General features: G+C 42.6%; 1 protein-coding gene across 1 annotated transcript; it reads left to right on the top strand.

The window, feature by feature from the left end:
- The first annotated feature begins 936 nt into the window (after positions 1-936).
- On the top strand, positions 937-20,270 carry zgc:113436 (uncharacterized protein LOC503528 homolog). Its single transcript, XM_039771961.1, has 8 exons — positions 937-1,448; positions 3,154-3,347; positions 4,133-4,244; positions 8,806-8,944; positions 11,203-11,257; positions 15,806-16,063; positions 17,885-18,007; positions 18,127-20,270. Exons 1-8 carry the CDS (start codon positions 1,280-1,282, stop codon positions 18,343-18,345), a joined length of 1,269 nt encoding a protein of 422 aa, XP_039627895.1. The 5' UTR covers positions 937-1,279; the 3' UTR covers positions 18,346-20,270.
- Positions 20,271-25,307: the final 5,037 nt, after the last annotated feature.

Below are 25,307 nucleotides of genomic sequence, written 5' to 3'. Positions count from 1 at the left end.
TTCTTAAAAAATAATGATTTTATTTTAAACCGATAAACAAAAATTAACGATGTTATATTATAGTAGACTGATAGACAGATACGAAGCAAGCGACGGCATTTCCTGCATTAATGTCACCAATTTCTTTTTGATTGTTTCAGAACTGATTTTATCTAGCTATCATATATCGCCTTTCACATCTATCTATCAATCATATAGCGCCTTTCTTATTCCTTCAGCGCGCCTTTGGTGACCTCTATAGGCAGCACGTCGTCACTGCACGCTATTTCTCCAGAGCCGCAAGCACGCGCAGGGCCGCCTGCTCCAGAGCCGCAAGCACGCGCAGGGCCGCCTGCAGGTGACCCCCGTGCCCTTCAATGAGCCCCTTTTAAAGTGCAGCTTAGCTCTGGAGGGTGTAAATGCCACTCTTGTGTTTTAGGAAGAGTTTCGGAAGTCTGAGACTGGGCAGATCGGGTAGCCACTGTCACTACCACGACCATTTAATCTTTATTATAATATAGAAATTACAACTACTGCGATAGAAAAAATAGATAAGCTGTGAGGGTACGTTCGAGGATATTACAGAAAAAAACATGAAAAACTTGACAAATAACAATAGTTACATTTTTGAAATTGGAATGGTCTGAGCATACAATTTAACTCTATTTTTGAATATAAGAAACACATGTTTTTGATTGAAAACTTTAAATTTATAAATACTGTAATATTTTTAGTTAGCCATTAAAAGGTGTCATTTTGCTTGGCTTTTCTCTAAATGTATAAATACGAAATGTTACCAATTTAACAAGATTAAATAAATAATATTCTTTCTCGTTACGTCGTTTAAACGTATAATAACCAATAGGTTACCCTTAAAAACAAAGAAAACTCTTCAGTAATCTTTATTTGAGTGTAGGGGCAGGTCCAAAATAAATGTAAAGTAGTTTCTGAGCAGGAATTACAACAGGAGCAATTTGGGTCAATATCTTGTTTAATTTTGCTCGTGCAGTGTTTAGGCGGATAAGACCAGAGCTATGCAGTAATTTAATGTCCCAGTGGTGCTCCCGTCAAAGCCCTCCGTATTACTTCCGCCTGATGCGGTCCGTCACCGACTTGTTTCCCCCGTTAATGCGGAACTGCAACTACGAGAGTGAAAACAACAACAGCCGATGCACTCAGCGGAGGCTCGTCTGCTGAGCAAACTGTCGTCCAGTCGTGGAGACTTTCATTTGGGGGGCGGAAAGGGACGACAACCACCTGCTGCCGTGTTTGCTGTTTCTTTAGCATCGGCTGCGTCGCCATGCTGAGCGTGGACTCGCTGCCCGTTGCAGAGGAAGAGGTGGTCGAGTCCACTTCCAACAAATGGGAAGACATTTATACTTTCTTGGCAGAAGGCTGCTTTCCTCCCACCATGGGCCCAGTGAGGAAGAAAAATCTCAAACGGTATGCCCAGAAGTTTATCCTAGAAGGTGAGTAAACCAGCACCGGAGTGACCGACAGCGCTTTCGAAACTGGTGCTGCAGTTAGCCGTTCATTATATGTAACGTGTAAGGCGCTATATAGAGCCGCACAGACAAAGCGGGACGGTCTCGTGCCATTTGTGCTTTGCTCTCCTCGTGGCCCGCTCGTCATCTCTCGTCTGCCCTCCGTGTCGCTTTGTGGACAGGCTAGTGTGGCTGATACCGGCGGCACGTCCTGCTCTTCTAAAGTGACTTCGTAGCCCTCCTCCTGTGCCCTGACCTTGGACACGCCTGTGACTTCCCTGCCGGGCACTCTTCGGGCGTTGCCTTGCAGTAGCTGAGCTGTTCGACTGGACCGAGCAGGTGGCTGCTTTAGTTCCCACACCTGCGACTTTTTCCCTTCAAATAGGTTCCTTAGGTGCGGCTCCTAAACTTAAAGGTGCCATTGGACACTTAAACGTGCATCCTGCAAAAGGACCTCTCTGTGTATGAGGGTCACCCTCGGGGGTGTCTCTTTATGGTAGAAGTTACTTTAGACAGCTTTATGTAGAAGATCCAAAGAAGAACAATCTTAGTAGCTTCAGAGGATTAAGCCTTAATATATTGTGCAAACTCAACACTTTTTTCTGTTTTATCACAGTTGAACCAAAAAGGGGACAAAAATCTATCTATCTATTTATTATATAGTGTCTTTCTATCTATCCATCTATCTATCTATCTATCTATCTATCTGTTAACCTTTGGGAACTGTGAATGAAATCTGTCTGTATGAGCATATAAAACATACCCGGTTTTTCATTTATTGCATAATTTTACATTTCTTACACAAGTGTCGCAGCAACAAAAGGAAACACTAGGCATAGATAAAAACAATACAAATTTATTTTAAAAGGGTCAGTAATGCCGAGTATTCCAAGTACAACACCTGTCAATAACAAGTGTAATAGTTACATGAAAAGGGGATTTTTACACCCGTATATACATCTATTATAATAAAAGAAAATCTTGGGACAAGATGTGATTTTCTCGGAAGACACTACAACAGCACGCAATACAAGGCAGTGAGACAAAAGGACAACTGCTGTACAGCGTTTTAAATGATCGACACGCAGTGCAACATGCAGATCACACAGTATGGTAGCAGCTGATCCGTCCGTATCTCCGTAGCGTGCGTTTAGCCCCCCACCCTCACAACGTGAGTGGCAGAGACGCAAATTAGGTCAGTCAATCAATCAACATTTATTTATATAGCACATATTCATACAAAAAATGTAGCTCAAAGTGCTTTACAAAATGAATAGAAAAATAGAAGACACAATAAAAAATAAACATAAGTCAACATTAATTAACATGGAATAAGAGTAAGGTCCGATGGCCAGGATGGACAGAAAAAACAAAAAAAAACTCCAAGAGCTGGAGAAAAAAAATAAAATCTTTAGGGGTTCCAGACCACGAGACCGCCCAGTCCCCTCTGGGCAATCTACCTAACATAAGTCAAACAGTCCGTGTGTATTGCTCCCCGGGGGGTTTGGGGAGCGGGGTGGCCGGGCAAAGCCCCCTAGTGTGTGTGTATATACACGTTTTTTTTCCTCACATATTGCTAGAATTGCAGCTTCATGACGGGGCATGTGCTAGAAAAGTGATGAGATTTGTGTTTTATGTTATCCTGAGGTGACTACACTTGAATTTCTAACAACTGTTTCTTGTTTTGTAGATGGACGCTTATATTATATTGGACAAAAGAAAGAAGAAAAGCGAGAGGTTGTCATTGATCCTGAAAGGAAAAGGCAGATTTTCCTTGAATGCCATTTCAATGATATTGGGCACCATTTAGGACAAAAGAAAACCGTCCATAGGATTCAAAGCAAATACTACTGGCTGGGAATAGTCCGGGACGTGGTGGACTGGGTACGTGCTTTAAGAGGCCCGACCTTCATTGCAGCTCTTTTGTTTTGCAGGTTTGATGTCTCACTTTGTGAGTGAAAATGTAACATAAAATTGAGGTTTTTGACTTGTCAGTTTACAGGGTGGCCTGCTTGCACTGAGAAGCCTTATGTGTTTGTGTTAACAGACAACCAAAAACAGTTTTGAGGCTCATAATAAAATAACCCATTAATTCTGTGAATGTCCCTCATGCAGTGCAGAGCTACCGGCAGTCTAAACCCAAACAGCACCCCAGATGTAAGGGAGGAACTGTGAATGTGCCAAGAGCCTTTCACAAGGTGCGATTGCACACCCACACCAGTCACTTTGGGATGTGGGAGCAAACAGGAGCAACTGTAGAGAAGCCCATGTGGACAATGAGACCACATGCTGCCCCACACTTACACATACAGATCAGATTGGCAATCAAAGTGGAATCCCTGCTCAGAAGCTCACATTATATTCCAGTTTCTGGTACTACAACCTGCCTGAAGAAGGGGCCTGAATTGCCTCGATAGCCTGCATATTGTAATCTGTTTAGTTAGCCAATAGAAGGAGTCATTTTGCTTGACTTCTTATTGCATCCATAATGGCTAACACAGTACATCATCCAACTATTTTATGAACAGGAAACTAAATCTAGTTGTAAAGTGTAAAATGACTTCAGTGTTTTGCATTTTTTGTTATAATGATGCCTTTCAGTTACACCCCTTTTTTATAATAAGATTTATAAATAAATAATGTCTGCTTGTTTTTGTTTATTTCCTAAGATTAAAGTATGTGAAACGTGCCAGAATGCAGAACACAATAAAAGCTTGTCCAGAAAGCTCAGGCCTATTAAAGTGGAGGCTCCTTGGGAAATCCTGATCATTGACCTGATGGGTAAGAGCAGCTCTGACTTTTGTGACGCCCAATATGTCACTGAGCGCGTGATTGCGTGTGACGGTGCTAACTCCAAAACGTAATGTGTGAGAGGAAGTGCTAAGACCATGAAAAGAGCACATTTCAAATACAGAAGGTTCCTTTTCATAATCTCAGGTCATCTCTATGTTATTTCAAGCGTAGAAGGTGGTACGTTCCTGCCGGACTTTTTTTGTGTCTCAGTTGTGTTACAGTATGAACTCATCGTGTCCTTCATTGAGATGTTTTTGTCACTGATCAACACAAAAAGTTGTCATGTTAAGGTAAAGGTTAAGGTAAAGGCCCACTTGACGTATCTGTGTAAATACATCAATGATGATTTTATATAAAGAGAGTGACTGATTTCATGAGTGTACACACCCTCAAGTCCGTTCTTAATAGTCACACCTTTAGATCATTATTCCTGCAAGGGGTTTTAAGACACATCTTGGCCTTGCTTGCATGCACAGACACCACCATTTTTGCCAAGGACCCTTTGTGTGCAGCCGTTTTCCCACCTTGACACCTACTGAACTGACCCTTGCGTAGCTCCTGACCATTGACATTCATTTTGGCTCTGCATTTTGAGAGCTCCCTTGTCTTAAGTCGTTTGCGGGTTTACCTCTAGGATTTCATTGTTGTTGTTTTTTCAGTCTCCATTTTACCCTTGTCTTCAAATACCTTTCCAACATTTTTAACGTCTTTGGTCTTAAGGGTGAAAGGCTAATTCATGGTTCCATCACACCACACTGTCTTTTTTTTGGTAACAAAAGCCACCACTTTCCTTCTGGGAAAATGCAGGCAATCTGCATTTTCTTTGTCATTTTTGACATCCATTTATAGTGTGGGTGGGCAGATTCAGTCCTGGAGGGCTGCAGTGGTTTCAGGCTTTTGTTCCAACCGAGCTGCTTAATTAAAAACTAATCCTTGTTAATTACAGTTGTACCTCGGTATAGGTCCGCTTTGGAATAAGTCCAACTTGGTATACATCCTGTTTGGACATAAAAAACTTTGTTTGGAATATGACTTGCGTGCTAGAACACCGCACGCTACCCATGTTTACCTCTCTCGAGACGAAGCCACGACTGCCCACGAGCGTCAGTACGCCAGTTGCTAGCATTCAGTGAACAACCCGCGCTAGAACTCTCTGTGAATTTTACGTGATTTTGTGTTTTTTTGTGTAAATTTGAATTGATTGTTGATAAGTATGAAGGTGACATGCGTATCCGGGACTTGGCTCCTGCATACCGTATGCCGAGAACAACGGTATCTACGATTGTGAAAAACAAAGAGTTTTTAAAAAGTAAAGTGAGGTTAAATTTTCATTTATTTCAGCTAATTCCTTTTGTATTTTAGTATTAAGCAGTGTTTACATTATTTTATACAACCCCATCAATGTATAATATGCCAATAACAATAGGGTTTTTTTTAATGGGAACAGAGTAATCATTTTCCCTGTATTTCTTTTGGGAGACATTTGTTTGGTATACATCCTGTTTGGTATAAGTCAAAGGATCTGGAACGGATTAAGGACGTATCCTGAGGTACCACTGTATTTAATTTCATGGCTTGCTAGTGCTTTAACTCTACCATGTCAAGTCATGCTCATATCCGAGACTTTTTTTTCCTTTCTAAGGATATCACCCAAATGATTTGAGGTCTAAAACAGACGAGTTATTCTCAGTGCTTAACTTTTTTGTCTTCACTTTCCTTCAAGTATTTAATTAAACCCAATAGTGCATAATAAATACACACAGGGGTGTAAATGGAAACAAGCTAAATGGAGATATGCTGGTGTCTTTGGTCTTTTGCTTGTTCTTGCTAATAAGGGGTAATTAAAAACCAAGAGTACAGCTGTTTAAGACTAAAATAAGCAGTAAGGGTCCAAAACTTAAAAGAGCGAGACTACTAAAGTGAAGCAGAAGTGTTACTTGAGCAGTATGGGCTTCTTCTTAAGCAACTGGGTTAGAGCAAAAAACCTGCAGCCACTGCGGCCCTTCAGGCCTGAATCTGCCCACCCATGATTTATAACATTTCTTTTAGAACATTTGGACCATTTTGATGAGCATAGACCATTCAGCCCAGCAAGCTCACCGGTTAAATTGCCAGCATTGTATCAACATTTGAAGGTCCCTAAAGTCCTATCGTCCAGTTCTTCCACCTTGCCATGGCATAGCTGTCTTTCTGGTACTGTTGCCTTTGGCCTTGGCTCATTGTAAAGTGCCAGGGGATGTCCAATACTACCGGGGATCCATGTGGGTTTTTTGTCTCTTATGATTTACTTCAGGGGTGTCCAACTCCAGTCCTGGTGGGTCGCAGTGGCTGCAGGTTTTCATTCGAACCCTTTTCTTAACTCTTTCAGGGCTGATGTTGATTTTTGTGAAAAGGAGGAGCTGACGATAATCGGTAATCAACTGTAAACTGTGATTCTCATTGGTAGAAGGAAAGTTAACTTCATTGGTTTTGACCGAGATTTTCTGCGCTTCCGTGAGTAGCAAGTTGCAGATGATGGCAAAAATAGTACAGACATCTGGTGAGAGATCAAAGCGGATACATAAAGCAAAATACTCCGTGGACGACATTTTACCTGTTCTCTCTGATTTGGACTTTGGCTTGTCGAACTCCGATTTTGATACAAGCGATTGAAAATGAATGAGGTTTTGCAGCTTCAGCTGATTGGTCCCCAGCTAATCGTGGTGCTGAACAGGTTCATGTAGCTGACATGGCCTATGGCGCTATTCGCCTGGGAGGACTGCCACTTAAGAGGTAGAAACCAGATTGCAATGCACTGCGACCGTGACCACTCCTGCTTCCCCAGCCATGTGAAGACAGCTTTGCAGCTTGCCTGTTGCACATTCTTAGCAAACTGGCAGCCACAGCATGCGGCAACAGCCGTTTTATGTTGATTTCTGTGTGAAGCCATTGCTTTTCAGAAAACTGTTTTTTGGAAAAATATTCAGCCCCCAAAGAGTTAATTAGTGAGCTGTTTTTGCTGCTGATTAACTTGTTTTGCCTTTGTTTTAATTGACGTGACTCAGACCCCTTAATTGTTTCTTTTTCCTTAATGAGCAGCCAAACAATAATGAGACACAAAATAAGCCGCCACATGACCAGCTAACCTGACAATAAAGAGAGGTGAAGGTCTCGGTCATGCCAGGCTTCTCAAGTCACCAAAACATCTTGACGGTGGTCTTAGAAAAAACAGAAAATCAACAATCTGCTGTGGCAAAACGAGAGCAGCAACAAGTCCTGATATTCAATGATGGCTTTAATTAACCGCAAGAATTGGCGTCTCATTAAGAAACTGGTTGGAATGAAATTGGCTGGAGTTTGTTATTCCAGTTTAGCTGGTCACCTGTTGGCTTGTTTCACGTCTCATTTCCGTTTGGCTGCCATTTAATGAAGAAACAAATCAATTCAGAGGACAGGGCTGTTAAATTGAAAGGAAAAGGAGTCAATAAGCAGGGACAACTGGTCACTGATTAGGAAAAGGGTTAGAATGAAAACCTGCAGCCACTGTGGCCCTCCAGGAACGGCGTTGGACACTCCTGATTTACTTTGTATGCTCCTTGGTCTTCACAGTGAATTTTTTGGTGAGAGTTGAGCGAAATCTTCCTTTGGGACCACCAATAGAGTAATAAATTTAGTTGGAACTTATGCGGTCTGTGGATACTTGTCGTTTTTGAATTTTTTTCAGCCTCTCTTTCTAAATCAAGAAATGTCTGTAGTACTAGGGTGTTGTACCGTGTTAGCCATTATGAATGTAGAGAAAAGCCAAGCAAAATGACCCCTTTTGTTGGCTAACTAAAAAGATTACAATATGCAGGACTGTCGAGGTAACTCAGGTCCCTTCTTCAGGCAAGATGTAATCAATGTAGTGATTACATCTTGCCAGAAGAAGGGACCTGAGTTACCTTGACAGTCCTGCATATTGTAATCTTTTTAGTTAGCCAATAAAAGTGGTATTTTTGCTTGGCTTTTCTCTAAATCAAGAAATGCATTCTAATCTTGCACATTAAGATTTAATACAGGCTGAGTAGTTTATATTTGTAGTGATGTCAGCCATGTGCCTCAGTCTTATTGCCCCATTCATAAACCTGTTGCATGAAGCTGTAAGACCCCAGAAGCATCAAGCACAAGTCCATCCTAGCAAAGGCACCTGTTTATTGCAGGATCCACCCAGTAAGGCCACTTCAGAGTCCCAAGTCCACCAAATACAAACACACACACACACATCTTCAAGGATGTGGTAATAAAACCCAAGGGGAGACAGAAACACAGAGACAGATTTTCCAGAAAGACACGACTGGGCCTGGGATTTGAACCCAGGGTGCTGTCTACTGTGTTACTGCCCTGCCCTGTGACCGTAGTCACCTTTTTAAATGATTTGAAAGTTCAAACGGATTAATTTGCCTCTCTTTGTAAGCTACCTGTGATCTGTGCTAGTAGGCAATGTGTAAGAAATCTAAGGAAGGCCTAAATAAGTTACCCATATTACAAATGCTATTTACTGCCACTGTCTCTTTTTTTTATTCTTACACAGGACCTTTTCCAGAAACAAGCAAAGAGAACACCTTTTTGCTTTTATTAACTGATTACTTCAGCAAATGGGTGGAAGCGATCCCCCTGCCAAAGAAGGAGCCATTGTCTGTTGCGAGGTGCCTCTCGTCTGCATTTTATAGGTAAGATGCTTTGAAAGCCAAAGAGTTGAACTGTCGTGCTAAGTAACAAACATGTTAGCTGAGATACGGGAGGGCAGTCAGCTTTAAACAGCAGCACCCTGGCCAAGAAATCTGCACAAGATGTACACGCTTTGGTGATTTTTATTGTGCAAGTAAATACAAAATGTCGTTTGCTTAAAAGTCTTACTTATATACAGCCTGAAAAGTGTCTTATCGCTTGGGAAGGAAAATCGCAATCGAGACATGGTTATGTAATGCCACTTTAAGTTCCTATTTTATTTATTTTTTTTAGCTGTTTTGCGTCACTCATGCAATGGCTGTGCACAGCAGTCGACAGAGAGCAAGCACTTCATGCTGCCTTTTTTACTCAGAAACACTTTTCCTTAATATTAAAAAAAACAAAAAAAACACTGTAATCCAACTTAATAAAAGGATGAGGTGTCTGTCTGACCAGTTGCTATGTCTGTCATTCTAACAGATAATGCATCACAAACATGAAAAAATACCGCTTTTGTAAACCCCATACCAAATGACATTGTAACAAAGGCGCTATATAGGCGCCTGACCCGACACAGAAGGACACGGAGGCACGTATAAAATGCACACAGTTTTTATTTTTCTTAACCCGTGGGCGCACGTCTTCCCCGTGACCCACAGGCAATACACAGTCCTAAATACCACACACTGAAACCACAACACACTTTTCTTCCTCTACCACCACTCCTCCTCAAGCTTTGTCTCCTTCCTCCCAACTTTGGCTCCCTGAGTGGTGGTGGCTGGCCCTTTTTATAACCCACCCGGAAGTGTTACAGGCGCTTGACCAGCACTTTGAGCTACATTTTTTTGTATGAAAATGTGCTATATAAATAAATGTTGATTGATTGATTGATTGACCAGCTGGTCCTAAATGCACCTCCGGGTGGGGCTGAAGATTCATCCAGCCAGGCTGCTGAGTCCATGCAGCTCCCCCTAGCGGCCATCCAAGACCCCGACCAGGCTGTGGAGGACTCCATCTCCCATGGAGCCCTGCGGGTGGTTGGGTAATCACCGTCAGCCAGAGGGGCTGCCACCAAGCGTCCTGGGGGAGGTACGGAACTGCCCATGGTGGCTCCCCCGGAACATAAGCAGCAGGGGCGTCCCTGCCGGGCATGGGACCCGGCTGTCCTTCACAAGTATAGCACTGCAAACATTAACGCTGAGGTCTACGTTGATTACTTAGATTTCAACATGCCTTAAGACAGTTAGATCATCTTAAAAGTATACTATACATCAGACACACCTCCATGTCAGGTATTGTACGGTAATTATGAAGGACGCCATGTAGTTCCAGCCTTGTTAGATCATGTGGTTTGGGAATATCCTAAGGTTAAGACCTTTTCAGGAAGAGATATTGACCTTTCAGATGTACAGTCGTCCCAAATCAGCTGAATTAATGTTCGGATAGTCCACTGTGAGCAGAAAATCTAGTGCAATACTTGTTGTGATTTCCTACACTGCTTTGTGAACATGTCAGCCAGTTTTTTTTCTTTCTCAAATTTAAGGATAACTGCATAGCTCAGTGTGAGAAACATGCATTAATTAAAGCTAGAAATAACACAATATTTTTTGCTTTTAACATTAGGGCTGACTGGTACTATAAATCAATCTGCTGGTCTCCTGCCAAAGTTTCTGTCAGCAGCCCCGTCTAATATAATGGGCAAGTTAGCTGTGCATTGGGAGCGGCTGAGGTTTTTTGTGTTGTTTAAAATGAATACGTCTTACTGCAGCCCGGGATTTACAGGCTTCATTGTATTTTTGGTTGGAGTGAGTTTCCTTCATTTTGTTTATTAAAAAAAGAAACACTATTTACCACAGCTATAATAGTGATTAAGAACGTCAGTTATAAAAAGAAAACCATTTCCTGACTGAAAGAATTACTCCACTTAGAACACTAATTTCTGATAAAGCTTAGAAGAAAGATGAAAACAAACGTGTAAGAATAAAATCTTTGCCAAAGCCCACCTTTACAACAGAAATCTCCCCGGAGTGCTATGGCTGTACGTCGTTAACAAGGGGTGGTCTTGTGAAGAGCCGAATCACCGCATTACACACAGCTGGAAGGATGGTTCAGGTCAGCCATGGGTGTTAAACGCATAATTGGAATTATCATGAAGAAAAGCTAAGGTGTAGGCAACTTTTTGCACTTGAGAAAAGAATGGAATAAATACAGCAGTTGTGTTCTTTTTTTTTTTTTTTTTTTTTTTTTTTTTTAAATTTAGGTTTGGGGCAGCCAAAACTGTCTTCTGTTGCCAAAGCAGGGAGTTTTGTGAAGAGGTAAGCAGTAGCCGTCATGTGACAAATCCAACCAAACACCTACCTGCCGCCCTCCTTCTCTCTTTTGGTGTCGCACATTTTGAATAACCTTAACCTGCATGTCATCTTTTCAGACATTGCACTGTTAGTTCACCCTTGGATCATATCTAAGACCCAAGTTGTGTTTCCCATTGCCTTTAATTCTTTTCCCAAATGCCACAGATGCACTTTGGCAGACAGTCGTTTCCGGCAGACTGTTAAGTCAGGTTTTGGTTTTTTTGGGAGTTTGCATCACAATCTTGATACCTCTTGATAGTGCTGGTGGTAAAGTACTGTTGGTACCCACAAACCTCTGCTCACATACGACTGGCTACTGTGCCAACTGTGAATCTTGGTACCCTTTAGGTTTTTTTTTTCTCTCTAATATCAGGATTGTTCGGTGGTGCTGAGGATAGCGCTACTGCCTCGCAGTTAGGCGTCCTCGGTTCGCTTCTCGGGTCCTCCCTGCATGGAGTTTGCATGTTCTCCCCGTGTCTGCGTGGGTTTCCTCCCACAGTCCACAGACATGCAGGTTAGGTGTATTGGTGATCCGAAATTGTCCCTAGTGTGTGTGCCCTGCCCAGGGTTTGTTTCCTGCCTTGCGCCCTGTGCTTGCCTCCAGCAGACCCCCATAACCCTGTGTTAGGATATAGCGGGTTGGATAATGGATGGATGGATCAGGATTGTTTTGTATTGTGTTGTTCATACTCCACATATTAAAATAAGAACTCCTAGTTAAATGTGTTTCTTGTCTCTTTGATGAAAATGATCACAATTGCATATAAGGGTCTACTGATCATAGCGGTATTTTGTGACCGTCAAGCAGCAAGTCAATGTGGGGATGAATCTTAGTGCATTTGAATGTTTTGATAGAATCTGAGAATTTTGAGGTGGCGGTAAAGCAGATTCCACACTCTTGAATATTCTTTTTTTTATGATTTTTGTTTCATTTTATTTTATTGAAAAGTCAAGCAAAATGACACCTTTTATTGGCTAACTAAAAAGATTACAATAATTGTAATCTTTTTAGTTAGGCAATAAAAGGTGTCATTTTGTTGACTTCTCACTACATCCATAATGGCTAACTCGGTACAACACCCTAGAAATAAAATACGAATGCAAGAAACACGATGACAAGCCAATTAAGAAATGAACCGTGTGATCCATGCAGTATTCTGTATTTCAGTGTCTTCACCCACCCTTGGCTGGTTTTAGAGTTGATTTTTTTTTTTGTAATTTTGTTATTTTATTGATAATGCTGACTTACAAAGAGCGAGCTGCTATAAATATGCACTGTGTGATCCAGTGTAGTCAGTCCACTGCTGCACATCACAGATGTGTTGAATCAGCTAAGACTCTGAAATGTACTTTGATCATTCACTCTGTGTCCACTTTATTAGGCGCTCCTATCTACTTGCATGTAGGACGCACTTTTTTCCTCCAGAACAGCCGGAATTCTTTGAGGAGAGTGTTCCACAAGCTGGTAGAAACATAAGGATTTGGGGCCATGCTTTGTGGTTTCTGAAGAGTGGGTGACCACAGAACTCCCTTCCTGAAGGTTTTTGATGGGATTGAGATCTGCTGCTTATGCAGGCCTTTCAAGTAAAATGAAATCCCTGTCCTGCTGAGAGAATCTGGGGTGATGAATGGCTGCACATGGTCAGACGTAATGCTGTAGCGTTCACATTCCAATGAGTTGGTATTAGGAGACCCAATATGTGCCAGGAAAGCATTCCCCATAAAATTACACTTCCACCAACAGCTTGGTGGATTGATAGTATTGCTCCATGAATTCATGTTGTTTGTAATAAAATCTAATAATGTCAGCAGAAATTGAGATTTAGCAGGCCAAGGCAACTGTTCAGTTGTCTTGTTCTGATGATCTCATGCTCAATGTAGCTTTGCTGACAGCAGTGCAGTCTGCGGGGTCTTGTGCCACTCTGGCCTCTTTGTACATATACAGATGCTCTTGTGTACACCATCATGGTAAAGAGCTGGTATTGGTGGTCTGTTTGTTAGATTTTTGAAAACAGCAAAAGGCCCCTCTTGGCAGAGACACAGCAAGGCCCCTCTATGAATGAAATAGCAAAGACACAGCAAGGCCAATCCATGAAAGTGATAGCAGAGACCCAGCAAGACCCCTCTTGGCAAAGACACAGCAAGGCCCTTCCATGAATGTAATAGTAGAGAAACAGGAAGTCCCCTCCATGAATGTGATAGCAGAGACACAGGAAGGCTCCTCTATGAAGAAAAAAGTAGAGACCCAGCAAGGTCCCTACATAATGTGATAGCAAAGACACAGCAAAGCCCATCCATGAATATGATAGCTAAGACACCGCAAGACCCCTCCATAATTTGACAGCAGAGACCCAGCAAGACCCCTCCATGAATGTGATAGCAGAGACCCCGCAAGGCCCCTCTATGAACAAAATAGTAGAGACACTGCAAGGCCCCTGTTGGCAGAGACACTGCAAGGCCCTTCCATGAATGTGATAGCAGAGACACCGCAAGACCCCTCCATAATTTGACAGCAACAACACAGTAAAGCCCATCCATGAAAGTGATAGTAGAGACCCAGCAAGGCCCCTCTATGAACAAAATAGTAGAGACCCAGCAAGGCCCCTCTATGAACAAAATAGTAGAGACACAGCAAGGCCCCTCTTGGCATAGACACTGCAAGGCCCCCTCCATGAATGTGATAGCAGAGACACCGCAAAACCCCTCCATAATTTGATAGCAGAGACACATCAAGACTCCTTTATGAATGTAATAGAGACACAGGAAGGCTCCTCCATAATTTGATAGCAGAGACACTGCAAGGCCCCTCCATGAATGTGATAGCAGAGACACAGAAAATCCCCTCTTGGCAAAGACACATCAAGACCCCTCTATAGATAAAATAGTAGAGATACAGGAAGGCTCCTCCATAATTTGATAGCAGAGACCCAGCAAGACCCCTCTATAAATAAAATAGCAAACAGAGACCCAGTAAGGCCCCTCTATGAACAAAATAGCAGAGACACAGCAAGACCCCTCCGTAATTTGATAGCAGAGACACAGCAAGGCCCTTCCATGAATGTGATAGTAGAGACACAGCAAATCCCCTCTTGGCAAAGACACATCAAGACCCCTCTATGGATTTAATAGTAGAGACACAGGAAGGCTCCTCCATAATTTGATAGCAGAGACCCAGTAGGACCCCTCTTGCTGTCTGTTAGCCTGAATGACTCTGGCCATTCTTAGCTCACCCTTCTTCTCATTGACGACGTCTTTTTGTTTTGTGTGTTCAGCAGAACGTACTTTGAAACCTCAAGAGATTGTAATGTGTGAGAATCCCAGGTGTGCAGGTGTTTCTGAGATGCTGGAACCACGACGGCTGGCGCCAACAGTCATGCCACCGCTGCCTGGTTCATGGGTCTTGTCCATTTGAATGCTTGGCTGAACAGCACCTTCGCCTCTTGACCGTGTCTGCTTGCTGTATGTGTGGACTGTAAGCCGTATGACTGCCTGGTGGTTTGCATTAACAAGCAGGCTGACCAGATAACGTGACCACTGAATGTGTTGAAACTCTTCAATAATGTTTTGTTTTGTTTTTTTTTAAAACAACACTTTTTAGTGTATTTTTATTTATTTGATTTTTATTATTTATTATTTGAAAATGCAATGAGGTGTTGAGATTGCATAATATCTAGTCGAAAGTTAATTTGTATTTCAGTTAATTGACAGTATCATATGTGACACAGCAGAGTGATTTTAATTATTGAGCCGTTGTTTTGTAAGGTTAGGAAAGCCGATTGTGGGTATTCGCTGTTTGGGAAACGTCTTAACCAAGATGTGTTGTGCTCACTTCAGTGACAGTGACTTGAGTAATTTGGTGGACGTTGCTCAAAAACGCTGCTGGATTACAGGAAGTCACTTACGGAGAGGCTTGTAGCAATTCCGTCAGTTTAAATTGTTTTAAAAGCCGTTGTAAAGATTCATTTGCACAATTCTTAAGTTAAAATAAAAGTTCAGGTCCCCCCCCCAGGTTGTTTTTATTTCATTAATGAGAGTAGATGAAGTTGTGAAGAGCACCAGCTGCTGACGACAGAGCCGCCTTGTCTGTCTTTGTGGAATGCGGGCCTTGATTGATTGCAGTGACCGAGTAATTTATTGAGCCCACTTTACTTTCTATCTGTGCGGAATGTAGAAATCTGTTATGTTTATCTTTGGAAGTGAGGTTTTTATTTTTTATCAAGTGTACACAAAATCAAGCATTTCAGAAGGCCATTGAGCTTGTGTTTAGTTGGTCTTACACTATAAAGTATATTTTAGATTTGGTCGCATATCGGTCATGTCAGTTGTTCCCTGTGGCCAACAACATACTTCATCCAAAATCATGTTTTTTTCCAACCGATATTTTCATTATACTTGTAGTCAAATGAAATGTGATTGCAAATATTGAGGCATCCAAACCGTACTTCAGATATTTGATCTCTTTAATAGTCGTGGATTCCATGCCCTCACCTCGTGTCCCGTTTCCAACCGTAGGTAACTAAGCACCTGATCGAGAGGTGGAATTTCATCCTCAAGATCTCTCCGATCGAGCAGCCTCAGCAGAGCTCTTTGTACGACCGGGGCACCGATATGTTAAAGGAAGCTCTCCGTCAAGTCGTGACCGAGAAGCAGGCCGACTGGGATGACCACATAGACCCCGTACTCTTTGTGTTCCGGACTTCTGTGAATGCCACCACCAAATTTACGCCTTTCTTCCTGATGTTCAACAGAGAAGCAAGCTATCCGGCTGAGGTAAAGGTCCTGTTGGTCTATATGCAGGCTCTTTGAGCTACATTGTGTGTATGAAAACGTGCTATTTAAATAAATGTTGTCGTCATGTATGGAGTTTAATACTGTTCACCTGTTTTGGCTGCCAGAGACCACGGCTGCAGGCCCTGCTCAAGACGTGAGTGGCATTTTAGCTCTGTTTAGGTGATTTATACTCTGGAAATCTGAAACTAAAGCTACGTTCTGAGTATTTCTTATATACTGAGATCATTTGTTATCCGAGGATTCTTCTAGGAAAAAAAATCTATACCCCCTATAAATCTCAAAAAATGCCACCACAGTCCAGATAAATGGAACAAAGTGTGTGTATTCAAACAACACGAGCCAGAGATAACAAAAAGAAATTCCAAATGAAAGCCAAGCTGCCATCCTCCTGGGTGACATCTTAAAGGGGCACCACTGAGAGCATTCTTACCGATGCCATCACAGTCTGGTTTGGATAGCTGCTCTGCACAGGACCACAAAGCCCTACAGCAGTTGGTCAGGATGGCCCAAGCCATTTTAGGAACATCTCTGCATGACATTTACCGTGGAGTCATCAGGAGGGCTTGCAGCCTTATAAAGGACAGTGCCCACCCATAACCCTCTTTATTCACACTCCTACCATCATTCAGACAGCATAGGAGTGTGAAATCGAGCATTCTGGGATTAGGGGAACCATTTTATATCTGGAGGTAATTAGACTTGTGTTTGATTAACTCCTCACTCATGAGTTTGTTGGCACATTTAGTTCAGCTAGCTAGGAATTTACCCGCTCAGTCCACATTCTGAATTAAGATATCTGCAGTATGTGTTTTTTTTTTTTTCCTATTTTAATTGTCAATTTCACAATCTGATTTGTGCTTTTATGTAATACTCATAGCACTTGCACTGGATATGTTTACATTGCAGTGCTGCAATTATTTTGGAAATGTGTTTCCGCAATTTATTGTCTATTAGCTATAAGACACGTATTGTTGTTGTGTGTTTAATGTGGGTATACTGCTGGCTAGATGAGCATGCAGAGTAAGGTTTTCATAGTACAGTATGACTGATTGTACTGTCCATATGTCAGTAAACTCTTATCTTGCCCTGCCCTGCTCTAATAGGGGGGTTCCTTGGCCTCTTTCCCACTCCCCCCAACCTCACACCTTTGAACTTGCCTCACTACACCAACGGGTCTTTGCCCAGTATCTCAGATCGCAGCCTGGTTTAGCCCTGGGAAGAGGAAGGTTTTAAACCCCATATGAAGTGCTGGCATCCATTCTTATATCGGGATCAATCCTACAAGATGAGGGGGCTGCCATTTAATGCTCTGTGCCTTTTTCAACCTGGCTGCTGTTTAAAGGGCAAGACCTCAAAGGCTTTGTTAAAAAGATTTGGTCACTCCTGGAAGTTCTGGAGCAGTGGCGCTACCCCAGCTGTATTCTTTCTGTTGCCCTTCCTGAGCATCGGTGACACTATCGGGGCATTCTGCCCCATGTTGGTTCCCACCTGTCCGTAGTGGCATGCTCGGCCACGCTGTGACTACCAGTGTGGTTCTAGTGTTTTGGGGGAGAGGTCCATCTGCCCCTGGAAATCTTTTGGTCAGTAATTATAGTTGCCCACAGAACATTGTTTTAGTGTAAACTTCACACAAGGATTTGCATGGTACCTCCAAAAAAAACAGTTTTTCCCCATTAAATCAACAATAATACCTTGTCGAACTCTTGTGCCACTCTCACATACCGGGTCAGGTTTTACCTTTTTATAAAATATTTAGTAAAAATTAGGTTGAAAAATATTTCTCTTTTGTCACCTTTGTAGATTGAATTTGACTCTGGAAAAGAAGAGCAGGTCCAAGATATGCCTGTGTGCTCCGTCAAGCAAGACATCGCCATTGAGTTTGCCGCTGCTATTCAAGAACAGCAGAATGCGGTGAAGCAAATGGTACCCTCATGCACAATGCAGGGGCTTCTGCTTTGGTGTGATTGAAAAAGAAAAAAGCAATTCAGTTTTATTTTATTTTATTATTATTATTATTTTTTTTTTTTTTACTTGCCTTGTAGGTCATTGCCAACATGAATGCAGCATACAAGGAGGAAAAGAAGAGCAGCAAAAGAAGAGCCAGAAGTCTGCCGTCTTTAACGTTTAAAGTGGATCACTCCTTGCTGGGAGTGAGTGACTCTGCACAGCTCAAAAAACTAAAGAAGAATCACTACATTTCAATTCCAGTGGAGTCCGTCTCCGTCTTGGCACCTGACCAGTGTGGCTCCGATGGAAAATGAAGAACTGTCAGGTTTTGGTGTTCTTCTAGCTTTATATTGTGGAGCACAGGGGCTCCCTTGTGCCAACTGGAAGGGCATTCACAGCACAGTAACCTGGCAGCAGCCAGTTAATTTTTTATTTTTTGCAAGTCGATTCAAGTAAGAGTTTAAAGGAGAAAGCCAAAGCGAAGAAGAGCACCCAGTCAGTCGTTAACATTTACAGCAGAGCCTCATACCTTTGATAACCCTCAAACTTCACTGGGGTTATGAGGTGAAAAAGGGGCAAGGAAAGTCTAATTTGAAGGCTCACAGTGTTCAAGTAAAAAGACGATTACAGATTGCCTAACGAAGTGTTCTTTCACCCCTGCTGAGATTGTTAGGTTTGTGCTGTAGAATGGCAGCAGGGAAATACTGAAGCTGCCGGTGGGGTCGGATCCCAGGAGGATGAAGTCGCTCTCGTGTCTGGTTTACCATTGCTGAGAAAGTACTAGAAAATAAACTTCACAGTGACGATATGTGATGATGATAACAAGCATGAACCTCCCTATGGACTTGTGAAGAAATGGTCTTAAAATTCGGATAGACTGGGTATCAACCATTCGAGCAGCTTGGATGTAGAGTTAATCTCTTGCTATTTTTTTTAAGTCAGTCTTAAATACTTAACATTTAAGTAGCATGTACAGTTTACGTGTGACCAGAGTAATCGGTTGTAGTATGTGCTGACTCTCAGAGTTCTCATACTGCTTCTAAAGGTTGCTGGTCAAAATAATAATAATTGTAGTCAACACTGAGGGCCAATCTAATTGTCTCTGCTCATGAAGGCCCCAACCAGCTACCCATCCTCCCTTAAATGAAGGCACTGGCGATGGAGGAGCCTCTCATTGGGTGGCACACTCTCTGTTTTAGCATCGGCTGTGTTTGCCAATCTCATTTCAGTCTCATCAGCCCCGTGCTGTGAACCTGGGATCTTTAGATTACAGCACAGACTTCTTTACCACTTCAACCAGGGTGCTCTCCTCTAGCACAGATGCAGGGACGTTGGCTGTGTAATCCTGTAGCTTGAGTTCCAGCCTAGCTGCTGCCATCTCAGGGAGGAAGATCAGCAGGTAAAAGGGGCAATGGGGCAAGCGAAATATGAGAGGGGAAGAACAGTTGAGGCGCAGCGTACAACTAAATAAGAGAGCAGTGAGCGGATGTGGATTGTCAGACTTGATTCATGTGGTCAGGAGCGGGCGGTCACAGCGCAAGTGAACTTCTCAAAACACTGTTTCTTGCATTAAACTATCCTGCACGTTCTAATCAATATTGTTCCATCATAAGAATGCATGCAGTTGTAAAAGCAGGAGAAGGGTAGCATGTGTGTGAGTTTGTGATGTGGTGGTGGTGCCATTTGTTTTATTTATTTACTGCTCTGTTATTACAGGCAGTGCGTTGTTCATGCATAGCGAGTCAGAATGGCGGCTGCTTGATCGTGATTACTGGTTGGAGTGCTGTGTTTCGTTTTTCTCCTTGTAGATTCTGCCGTTTTAAGAATCCACTTAGGCTGTGTGTCCAATTCACATGTCTCTTGGAGAAGGAAATTAGAATGCAGTTGAGAGGGACGGAAACTTTGCAGAAATAGGGTGGAATTTTGTTGTGAGCAGCCAGGAGTGGGATTGAAATCTCGGTGCCATGCAGGCCTCGGCTCCACTTTTAGACACGTGTTGGGCTGCCGGAGCTCTCCCACCACTGCCATCATGTGAAGGAGATGTGGCTGAGAAAGGGGCCGCCGTCCTGAGCAGAGACGCTGATGTGTGTCGTAACCTATTTTACCTGTACAGGACAGTGTCGTGAAATGAGCAGGATATTGATTTTATTGTGAACTCTAATTGAAAACCATGTTTGCTATATGATGAGTTGCACAAGTGTGCTTATTAATGTTGATTAAAAATATTTTTTCTAAACTTCTTCAGATTCGTATTCATATTACTTTGATTAGTATGTATTTTTGGAGACTACGTTGTGAACTGACCTGTGTTCGGATTCAACGGGTCGGAAAATGGATGGATGGAAGTTGTGAACTTACAGAGTAAAAAAAACAACAAACTGACATATGCAATAGGAAATTAGGCTATAAAACCAGGATCAGGACATGAATTATTGATTGAACCAGAATTGGCATACCTTGGGGTCATGGTGTGGCATGGAGGCCTGGGCATACAGATGGTATCTAGTGGTCTTATGCAGCTTTTCTTCCTTGATGGCAGCGCACCATTCAATGTGTGGTCTGAACAGCGGGTAATGGTGTACACCACCTCGTAGCAGGGACCAACACGCACACGCAGCTCACAAGGACGTTTGGAGACCACTGGCAGCAGGCAGGCAAGAAATGAATTGGATCTCCCTGACGTATTATTGTGGGTCAAACTGAAGCTATACAACAGCACCCCTCGCTGAGACTCCCCAAGTCATGGCGGTGTGCCTCATGGTCTGCACCATTTCCAAATGCAGACAGAAATGGAACTCATCGGTGAAGATGACACGACCCAAGTTTGTGACGACCAGGCTGCTCCAGTCCAGATACAGTTGTTGATGCTGGTGGTGAGTGCTCAGTGGCCTGTGTAACAGTAGATGCTGTCACTGGAGTCCTGTTTTACCGAGCAATGGTGTGCGAGGTATTTGAAGGTAGCAAATAATGCTGATGAAGGTGTTTGAGAGGGTCTCTTGTACAAATTTCTGGTCTGCCTATAGTAATATATCTCTGAGCAGTGAATATTTTCAGTCTTCCTATGCCCGTCTTCACCATTAAATCTATCAGATTGTCCAGCCTGGTCACTATCAAATTACATTAATATTTTGTGTGACTGACAACACAAATCATTAAATCCTTCTTGGTGTGCTGGGTTGTGTGTTTGTGTCTCGGGTCATCATGATCTCATTTGGTCGGGTTTTTTCACTTTTTTTGTGGCATAGTAGTTGTGACATTGGACTTTAAAGCCCTAGATTGGCTTATTTAAACCCAGCATACAACTTGTGATTCGGAGCCTGCCTTCTTCTACAATTGCAAATTGCATGGACACCTGTACTGTAGGACTCTGTAAAGTAGTTGGGCCGTGTTTACAATGCAGAGGTCCCATGACAATCCACCTTAATAAAACGATTACCGCCTGTGTGTCAGTCTGCTTGCTAAGTCTCTTGTCGTTCCAAAAGATGGTGCATTACAAGCATATGTAGTAATAAAAAGCATTTGTCATTCTAATAGATAACACTGCATTTATGAACCCCATACCAAATGACTTAGAACAGAGACATACGCATTATATAGGCACTGCAAACGCTAACGTCCACTATGATTCGGCGGGTAGCACAACCAATCTGTGCACAAATTGAACTACTGTTTCTGTGCTGAACTGTCCCTCCCCCAGACTGTACATACTAAAGTGGGTAGCATATTGGCAGAATGGGCAGTCTTCCAACCGGACAGACACGGGTCCTTTTATTATGGTGTATGATTTGGAAGTGTCTTTCAAGTGACGTCTTCCATTCCTCATTATAATGGCTGCATGCAGTATGAGGGGTAAAAGGGTCCTCCTGCACAATTCTACTTCCAGTGTGTTGGTGGACCAAGTGGCTGAGGCAGTGGATGTTCAACTACAGTTTACTGGTCTGATTGCCTCCAGACTCTGTAACTTTCCTAGTCAATTACCTAAGTTTTCTGTGCAGTAGTTAGGGGACAAAAATTAGCAAACAAAGCACCTGGGAGAGTTGTACACTGTAGAAAGGTGCTATATGAGATAACTGGTCAGTTACTTTTGTTGTGTTTCCCACCTGCCAGACCTTATTGTTGTGCACCTAGAAGAGACCTGTTCTCCTGCTTTGCTGTCTTATCCATGTTGTACAAATAATAATCCCTTTGTTAAACTGAGCAGGTGATCTAGACTTTTGGAAAGATGACCCAGAATGCTACTCTTAACCTCGGGAACTATTTGTCAATTTTGGCCTGGGGTGCCTTAGTTGCTGAAAAACTGTAAAGTCTTAAATGTACATCAAGGTACACAGGGTTCAATTAGAAATAAGGATCTTAACTGGTTATGTTTCCAAATTAGGGCATGCGCAATCTCTGTTTTCTGCTTTCAGATTTCAAATGAGTCAGGGTCCTCCGAATGTGGGCTGTGGACAGCACGTGAAATTGGAGCAGCAAGGAGAAGTGGTGTCCTCTGAAAAGGAAACGAGATCGTTTGGCAGAGAAGTCTGAAGAGCGTTGGCAGTTGGCGGACACTATTGCGTGAGATTTTGATGCAATGCAGACATGAACGTCTAGTTGAGGACACTTCCTCTGGTGGGCATGAAACGCACCATCCCCAGGTAGCTGAAGCATGTTGTGGTTTTAAAATCACTATGTATAAAGTATCCTCTCTCTCTCTCTTCTTTTTTATTTTTATTCCTTTTGCACAGCTTTGTCTTTGAAGCCACAGACCAGACTAGACGTTTGACACGCAGCTTCTGACATGAAGGCCTCGGGGTAAGGGTGAGTGCCAAGAGACTGCATAATGTGATCTTTCAAGAGAGGTACACGGCCTTTCACACTTGCCTCTCAAGAAGTCCCGGCTTGATTCCTGCCCATTATATTCATCGTTTTCTTTCCCTCACTATGTCTGTCGTGACCCAAGCCTCCCCCTAGTGAGACCATATTGTCCCGAACTTATTTCTTTTGAGGTTCTGTGCACCAGAAGAAAAAATATTGTAAAGAAAGAAGCTTTGCAATATTAATAATAGTTATGTACTGAATGCAACAAGTTTGAGTGACGCAGTACACTACTGACCTTTCCGCTTTCTCACCCCCGTAGCTCAGCTTGTGTCTTATAATCCGTGTTGACTTCCCATATGTGGTAACTGTGGAGAAGCAGAAAGGTAAATGGATTAGAATCTGTCAACCTGCTGCTGCTAGATTTCTAACATTAAAGACATAATAAAAGTGCACATTGCTTGAGTATAATGTAGGAGTCAGTGCTGCCACGTCACAGGTCCACATTCCCGAATTAAAATTCTGCAAGTGCTCTTTGTCCACATGGAGTCTGCATGTTCTCCCCGTGTTCACGTGCCGTCCTCTCTGGGTCTTTCAGTTTGTTTTTCCTCTCCCACATCCCCAAAGAAGTGCACATTAGGTTTACTGGAGATTGCTCGTCAGCTCGTGTGTGAGCGGGTCCCGTGTCGTACTGGTGGGGCTCTTGCGGTATATGCTGACCCTGAATTGGCTTACGCAGGGCTGAGAATGCAAAGCTGTTTTGATGGAGCATTATTCATAATTAATAACTGCAGCTTGTCGGAAACTGGAAACCTCCACCCAAGTTGTCAGTGCAGTAATTAGGGAAAAAAATTATATATTCGTTATACAGTGTGTTATATTGTAGAAAGCTCCTTTATGACCTAACTGGTCAGTGGAATTTCCCCCCACCCAGGCCTTATTGTTGTATTGGACCAGTCTTTTTAATGTGTTGTTTTAGTTTAGGGGGTCTCTCCCAGGCTCTGCTTACCAGGCTCCATATATTGTAACATTTAAATTGACACTAGAGACCTACCATGTAGGCTATGTGCTACATTATTTTGTGCCCTAGGCCAAGCTTATTAGTGTACCAACCGACTGTTCGATAGCTAACCTGTGCGGCTGGATCTCCCCATCCCCTTTATGATGTGCTCGCCTAGGCGAATATCTAATCGGCCTCAATGGTAGTGCCGGCCCTACTTGTGGGGTCTTTACTGTATTTGTCTCACATCGTCTCTAGGCCTGCTGTCTTACGTCTTCCATCTGAATGTCTAAACAGGCCCCCAGCCTGCATGTGGGTTTCAGGATTTAGATGACTGGCTGTTTCTCCTTACACAGTTTGCTCATTTTCATTGCCACCTTGAGCTTGTTGCTCTACAGTCATCTTTTTTTTCTGTAAAGTGATTTGTGAGGGTCACTGTGCTATCTAATAAAAACCAATTGATTGCATTAATTAGTCTTAAGTCAGTTAAGAAAGGTACCTAAATAGCAGCAGAAATCAAAAGATAAATAGCAATATGTGTGCAAAATTTCAAATGAATGGGAATATAAGCCATGGGAAATTTTGCTTACTGCCTCCTGGAGACATTAGCCTGGCTTTAGTTCATTTAACTCTGCTTTTGGAAAGTAGAACACCACATGAACTACTAAATATGTGGTGCAGTGAAAAAGTACTCACCCCGTTCCAGATTTGATACTAAACGTTTTCAGTTGTTCAACCAAAATATTACTTTAGACCTAAGGAGTCATGATTTTTATATACATTGTCATTTATTAAATGAACAATTGGCATTCTGCAAAAAAGTAATTTCCCTCTTGTACGTAATAACTAGCTGATCCACCTTTACTTGCAGTGACTGCAGACAAACTCTTCCTCGAATTCATTGTCAGTCTTTCCCATAGCTGTGGAGGAGCTGTGAGTCTTCCAGACAGAGTTACTTTAATTTTGAAACACAGGAGGGCTTTTGAGTTCACTTGACTAGGCCACTCCAAAGTGGACATGTTCTTGAATTATAGATCTTTGCCATGCTCCATAAATCCATCTGGGCTTCACCTCACTCTCCATTGTCCTTACACAGCAGAAGTCACAGCTCCTTTAATTATGGCAAGTCATCGAGATCCTGAAGAAAGCAAAGTACATACACCATGGCACTATGTATAACTGCTAGTCTGATGGTTTACACCAGATATAGTTAGACCCTGTCACATAAAAAATGCAGCTTTTTTTTTCTCGTTTGTCCACAGATCATTTCATGGTACTGTAGGTGTGATATGCCATGTCCCTAATTAACCTTATTACATCATGCTGTTTAAAGTGCCATGTGTTGGCATCTCCTTGTGCTCTGTGGCATGACGGGACTGAAGAAAAGAAGCACCCGTGTGAGCTGTGCCCGACCACTACAGTATATTAACAGACAGGCCCATCACATGGACCCGCTTTGACCGTCGCAGGCTTGCGAGA

The sequence above is a fragment of the Polypterus senegalus genome, chromosome 12 (genome assembly GCF_016835505.1).
Source record: "Polypterus senegalus isolate Bchr_013 chromosome 12, ASM1683550v1, whole genome shotgun sequence".
Classification (NCBI taxonomy): Eukaryota; Metazoa; Chordata; class Cladistia; order Polypteriformes; family Polypteridae; genus Polypterus; species Polypterus senegalus.
The sequence above is the reverse complement of the archived record's forward strand: the minus strand, read 5'-3'. Positions and strand labels throughout refer to the sequence as shown.